At 42.0% G+C, this 7,155-nt stretch overlaps 1 protein-coding gene across 1 annotated transcript in view; it reads left to right on the forward strand.

Moving 5' to 3' along the window:
- Positions 1-1,843: 1,843 nt before the first annotated feature.
- The window catches only part of SLC22A2 (solute carrier family 22 member 2), a 30,014-nt gene continuing 24,702 nt past the window's right edge, over positions 1,844-7,155 (forward strand). Inside the window, exons 1-2 of the mRNA XM_019550002.1 lie at positions 1,844-2,354; positions 5,026-5,129. Coding sequence (XP_019405547.1) covers positions 1,938-2,354; positions 5,026-5,129 — 521 coding nt within the window. The 5' untranslated portion in view covers positions 1,844-1,937. The remainder of the gene's footprint in view (positions 2,355-5,025; positions 5,130-7,155) is intronic.

A 7,155-nucleotide genomic window follows, 5' to 3' on the forward strand; every position in this document is an offset into this window, starting at 1 on the left:
TTACTCACTGACCCCTTGATGTAGTCCTCTGGCATAGCGGTAGGCTGCTACCAGGTCCCCTCTCAGCCTTCTTTTCCTCAGGCTGAAGAGTCCCAGATCCCTCAGCCTTTCCTCGTATGGCTTGCCTTTTAAGACCCTGATCATATGGGTGGCTCTTCTTTAAAACTCTCTCAAGCTTGTCCATGTCCTTGTTAAAGTGTGGTGCCCAGAACTGGGGGCAGTACCCCAGCTGCAGTTGCACCAGTACTGAGTAGAGCAGGAGAAACACCTCCTTAGATTTGCTGGAGATGCATCAATTGATGCATGCCGGAGTATTATTTGCCTTACTAGCTACAGCATCACACTGTTGGCTCATATTCATACTGTTGTCTATTATTACTCCCAGGTCCCTTTCTTTCATGGTGTTGGTCAGTTTGGTGCCGCCAAGCCTGTAGGTGCGTTGGGGGTTGCTCATCCCGAGGTGGTGCACTTTACATTTCTCAACATTGAACTTCATCAGCCCAACTTGCTAGCCTGTCTAGGTCTGCCTGTAACTGTAGCCTATCTTCAAGCATGATCATATTTCCCTATAACTTAGTATCATCAGCAAACTTGGCCAGTGAGCTCTTCATCCCCACATCTAAACCCTTAATAAAGAGGTTGAAAAGTACTGGACCGAGCACTGACCCCTGCGGGACATAGCTGCTCACTTCTCACCAGGATGACATGGATCCATTCACTATGACTCTGTGGGTCCTATCCTGCAGACAGTTTCTCACCCACCTGTCTCGGAGTTAAGCTCACAATCCTCCAATTTTCTCACAAGGAGATTGTGGGATACTAGATCAAAGGCCTTTTGGAAGTCAAGGTATATAATGTCAACCTGCTCTGTTGTGTCCAGGCGGTGAGTTACTTGGTCATGGAAGAAGATGAGGTTGGTAAGGCAAGACCTGTCCACAACAAAGCCAACTGTCATTCAGAAACTTACCTCGTGGAGGTGGTGCCTCCATGAAGCACAGCTAAGGCAAAACTAGCATTAGGTCACTCACTTGCAAATCCCTAAAATTATTTTCACTGGGACTTAATGCAGCCCTCAGCATAGGCTAGAGCATCTGTAGAAGTTGGTCTAACTTTGCCAACCCCCTTTTGAGTGCCTATGGGCTCTACAGCCTAGATACCCACAGTGTGTTGTGGTCACTTCCACCCTTGTTCTTCAGGGGCAATGTAGACCTGCATAGGCAAGCCCTATGCGTCTCAGATGCTGAAGAAACTTCCTCTGATGTCATTGGATCAGACTTCTAAAAAAGGGTATGTAGACACCAAATAGGCAGAAAGACATCTGGGATTTTCAACTCATTTAAGCACTTAACTCCCGTTGACATCAGTGGATGTTAAAAGCACCTAGACACTTTTGAACATTCAAATAGATGTTTATATGCATCTAGAGGCCTTAATAACTTTAAAACGTAGCTCATTGCAATTCCTTTGGTGTCATTTCTACCCCAGCAAAGCAGAATGTGATCATACTGTAGGATATAAATATTTCAAGCAATGTATACAGAAGTGAGGAGCGCAGTATATGTATGAAATACTTATGAACTCAGATTACTATGATACATTTTATGGAGGAATAATCATCTATCTTGTAGCACATAGTAACAAATCAACAAAGATGCCATGTAGCACACCAAGCTTAATAACCCAAGGTTTTATACATAAAACAAGATAAGAACCTACTGAGTTTGTGTCACATGGGAATCAAGGCTTCATTTGAAACAGCATGTGAGAAATAAAGGTTGCAACGCATGGCTTGTCGATTTACAAAGTCAATTAACTATTTTACTGTGACTTTTGGTCCAATACTCTGCCACTATTTAAGCGGCTCTCCTGGCAAATGCAGAGCAATGCTATGAAGAGCAACTTGAGTTAGTTAATTTAATGAGTTGCCACTTACAAAAATGCCCACCTTAGATGACATTTTAGAGCACATAGGAGAATTTGACTTGTTCCAGAAACGCACCTTTTTTATCTTATGCCTCCTTTCAGCTGCCTTCCCTCCTATCTACGTGGGTGTCGTCTTCCTGGGGTTCATCCCTGAACATCGTTGTCTTAGTCCTGGAGTAGCAGAGGTGAGCAGCAAGTGTGGCTGGAGTTTGGAAGAGGAGCTGAATCACACTGTTCCTGAGTGGGGAAACCATGAGAAGTCTCTCACTAGTCAGTGCTGGAGATACAACATGGACTGGAACATGACTGGCCTCAGCTGCACAAGCCCATTGGAGAACTTCACCAGCCATAACAGCCAGAGCAGGGTTCCCCTCATGCACTGTGAAGATGGCTGGGTTTACAATTCTTCAGGAACATCTATTGTGACCGAGGTAAGACGCACTTCATTTTAAAAAATTGCAGGTGGGGACCCCCAATCCATCTAATTTTATCTATTTTTTTTGCAAAGTTCAAAATTCTGTCGTGTCTATTAAGCAGGAAATTCTCATGATGCTGAGCAAGCACGATACAAAATAATTGTGTGTCAATACAAATTCAGTACATTCTCAATGCTGAGACTAATATCAGATCTGGTTGTAGAATAAAAAGTGAAAATGTTTACCAAAACTTTAGCAAAAAGTTAAGCTTTGGTATTAAGCAATGCATATTAAGTTGAAATTTGCTTCTAGCAACCAAATCCCAAAACCCCTGTACTTATGACTCCCCATCACTGTAGTACTTCCTACTATCTTCATTGTACTTTTATTCCTAAGATAGGAAAGAGCTTTTATCCCTATTTTGCTTACTTGGTCGAGGTCACACAGGAGATGTGACAACAGGGAATTGAACGTGGGGATCCTAAGTCCTAGTGATTATTTCCCCTTCCACATCTACATCCCTAAAATAATGCTTCTGTTCAGTACTATTAAGGTAGCTACAAACAATTTCTAGACTTTAAATATGATATCTATAGTCATATGCAATTAGTATGTAGTATATTTCTTATGAAATATGTTTATATATAATATTGCACATTTTGCCTTGAGCCTTTTTTGGGAAGGGTAGCATATACATTCAATAAAGAAATGATAAATAAAAAATAGGAATCTAGGAAAACATGCTCACTGTTGGTTATCGTTATAGATAGCAATCCCTATTCATACATTACCTATGTTTCTGCAGATAAAATTGGTGTTTTCATAATTAGCAGGACAATATAGCAGATCAAATTCCTGCCGCCCTGTCCATAGCCGAGATGGGTCAAAGTGTACCAAGTTCTGACATGCATGAGATGGACCTTTTTTAAAAGCAGTCTGAGAGCTGTTACAGAAAAACTCAGGGTGGGATTATGTACTGCCATTAAGGTAGCCAAATACATTGAAGACATACACAGCAAATTGAAATAGTACCCTAAGTTCTGAAAACAAAATTCAGTGTCAAATAGCATGAAAATGACTCAAAATAATACACGATAGCATCATTCTATATGTGTGTCCTGATATTCATTCTTTTTTGGTTATCTTTCCTTGGAAGAATCAAAGAGCCAGAAAAGGGGAACAGAAATTATTAGGAACCTGTGAGGAAGGTGAACATAGTCAAGCTATTTTATTTAGAAAGGGAATGAGAAAGAGCAAATGTGATGGATAATATAAAACAAAACACAAGCCTTTTGCACCTTTTATTTCTTCCTTCAGAAAGGAACACTAGGGAAGTCTCTAAAATTAAACATCCCACACAGTTAATAAGAATATATTCATAGATTCATGGAAGGAAAGGAGTTAAACAATTGAGTAAAGCAGTATCTGAGAAACTCAGCCACAGGATAATATTGAAGCAAATAGCATGGACATGTAAATAGGATAAACATTTGAGGCTGGGAAGTAAAAACTAAGGGAACAACCTGCATTTTTTGCTTTTCCCATTTTGCCATCAACTTCAGTTAGATGAATAGGAAGCCTGTAACACAGTGTTAAATAATCATGATCTTCACCTTTTTTTAATATTTTCCATTGGCCTGTATTAGATGCACCATATCAGCCTAAAGAGAGCACTGGTCCATCCCAGAATGGAAATCTCTGAGAGGCTGTCACTTAGTAAAGTGGAGAAAAGTTGCAGAGTGTTTTCCGTGAAGGAAAAAGTTACATAAAGTCAGCTGCTGGGCCTCATGCCAGTACTAAAGAGAAGCAGGAGAGCAGTTTCTCAGCTTTTCTCAAGTAGAACTCATTGTGTCACACCTTAGGACTCTATTAAGCAACACACAAACTCATAGTTACTGACCCATGAATGCCCTTTTCTCTCCACAGACCTTTCCCTGAGGTTAAAGCTCAGTTCAAGAGCCTGGAGTTTTCAAATGTCCTCTTTTTTAAATGCCACTGAAAACTATATTTGGAACATCACTCAGTTTAAGAAAGCCAGAGTAAACTACAGGGCTAGCCCCATATAACAGTCTATACACACACAGACAGGCTTTGGCATGAACCTCTAGATTACATGGTTGCAGCTAGAGAGCATTAATGCTGTCCAATGCGTGGCTCCCTGAATCCAACTCTCTCCAACCAAACATGGTAACTTATAGGACAATTGTCAGCCAAGCCTGGCCTGCATCATAGCGCTTGCACAAGTTCATGGGGCCAGTTATGAATCAGTGACAAACTTCAAAGTGTGGAGGTCTGAGAAACTTGGCTGCTGTTCTAAATTTATGCAGTTTCAGGCAACCCCGTTTCCTTCTGAGCCCCAAAGTAGATAAATAACTTTAAGTCAGGATAGAATTTTTCTGGAATGTTTGCAACAAATTAGGCAAATGTGATGGCTGAAAAAGGTAGATAAACACATGATTCGGCAAACATGATCTTTAAAAATATATATTTTTCCCATTTCTGGAAAATGTTCCTTTTTTCTGTTGAGTTTATTGTCTCACTATTTTTGCCATTAATGAGATGGCACATGCAGATTTAAAGGGGGGTGATTTGCTTTCTGGGAAATGTTCCTACATTTTGTTTTTGGTTGGTTGATTCCTCTTGGGGTCCCTGGTGTTATAGTATGGACCTTCTCTTTCTTCTTCAGTTTAATTTGGTGTGTGAGGATTCCTGGAAGCTGGACCTCTTTCAGTCATGTGTGAATGCTGGGTTTTTTGTTGGCTCCATAAGTATCGGCTACATAGCAGACAGGTATGTGTTGAAATATTCCCTTTGTGTGTTGAATATTTGTGGAGGTGGTTGTTTGGATTTTGCTTGTTTCGGTTTTATATAAACAGTAATGACAGAAAGAGCAAACAAACGCACTGAAAACTAATTCAAATGGCCAGAAAGTCAGAAGAGACATTTCTCCAATGGTTGTTTCAAGTGCGGTTATACATGAACCCATAAAATGACATCATGGAGCTCCAGTTTTGCATGCTCTCTCAGCAACTCCATATTCCAGCTGCTGATTTACAAGCAAAAAAGATTTTTCCAACTGCCAGCTTTGCTCAACCAAACCTTTGCCTACATTGTGTTACATTGTGGGATGCAAAAAGACACCAAGAATAGGTTGATTGGGGAAAAAAAACCCATCCACACACGTGTACAAGAGCCCTTAGTGTCTGGGTTGTCTCACTTATAGGTTGATAAAACAGCACATAGAACGTGCTATGACATATCATGGCTTTACATGGAAAAAACAGCAGAAGCTTGCTGAGTGGAAGACAAAGTTTGTGAGAGGAACCTTGCAACAAGCTCAAAGCAATCTGTTATGGAAGGATGGATTTTTTTTTTCCTGTGTCCGCATAGCGTGGAGCCAGTGGAGGTGCACATCCAACCTTATGGATGCCTTGTGCTTCCGCTGCTGATTCCCTGCCCCCCTCAACCAAAGGTTCGGTTTCACTGGCACCTCATTGCCAAAGGATGCCCATGTCTGCAACTGCCCTGAGACTTTGCCTTGCACTCTTCCCTCAAGGCAGATTCCACAGCTCAGAGGTGGCTCTACAGGAGGTAATACAGCTTACTACCAATGCACCCAGACAGGTGCCACTGAATGAATAATTCAGTTGCACCTGCCATTGGCAGATTCATAGATTTCATAGACATTAGGGCTGGAAGGGACCTCGGAAGATCACTGAGTCTAGCCCCCTGCCCCAGGGGCAGGAAGACAGCTGGGGTCATAGGATCCCAGCAAGATAAGCATCCAGATGTCTTTTGAAGGAGGTGCTTCTTCTCCAAGGACAGACCTGGAGGAGCAGAATCCAAACCTGATTAGCAATTCCATTGATACACAAAGTAGAGTTAATCAAAAGCTTTTTGACCAAATATTATTTCTTCTGAAAACGGACACTTTGCTGAAACTGGAGCCCTTGGGCTCCTATACACATTCAGGGAGCCTGCTCCAATGTGCTGGAAATCCAGCATAAAATAATGTGCTCCAGCAGACTCTAGTGTCACCTGTATCGGTGTCGCTACACTGAAAAATGGCAGCAGGGCTCTTTGAACTTAAGCTCTTTCAATGAGCTTTCATTCAATGTGCCTTGCCACCATTTTTCAGCACAGGGATGCTGATGCACATGACTCTTGGGTGCTTTTAATTAGTGTGGCTCACTAATTAAAGCCCCTCAGCCTCACCCCCCATGCCTCTCAGAGCACACCTAAAAGTGCCTCTTATTGTGGAAATGCATTACCTTCGAGTATACTTTCACTAGGAAGATTATACTAGTCAAGGATGAAATTTCTGGTCAAAACCACATACAATCCAGAATAACCAAAAGCCACAGCATGCAGGGTGTGGGAGACTAAGGTTCAAGTCTCGTCTTTGCTTGATTTGAAGCACAGACTTTCCTTCTTTTCTTGTGCAAAATATTGAGGTCTTGTCCTATATATCAGAGCATTAACAAGTGTTCCAACCACCTACCTCCTCCCCTTCAAACAAGCAGCTTTATAATTCCTAGAGAGCTCTATTGTGGACCAAAAAGAACTTAGCTAGCTCACACACAAGGAGTGTTAGCAAAGCAAAATTCATAGAATCAATGAGGGGGAAGGGACCTAGCCAGATCATTGAGTCCGACCCCCTGCCATGGGCAGGAAGGAGCACTGGGGGTGTCAGGGGTCATAAGACACCAGCCAGGTGCCTATCCAGTCTCCTCTTGAAGATCTCCAGGGAAGGTGAGAGCACCACCTCTCTGGGAAGCCTATTCCAGGCACTGGCCACCCTTACAGTGAAGTAGTT

Source organism: Crocodylus porosus, unplaced genomic scaffold, assembly GCF_001723895.1.
Source record: "Crocodylus porosus isolate Cpor-Errol unplaced genomic scaffold, CroPor_comp1, whole genome shotgun sequence".
In the NCBI taxonomy this organism is placed as follows: domain Eukaryota; kingdom Metazoa; phylum Chordata; order Crocodylia; family Crocodylidae; genus Crocodylus; species Crocodylus porosus.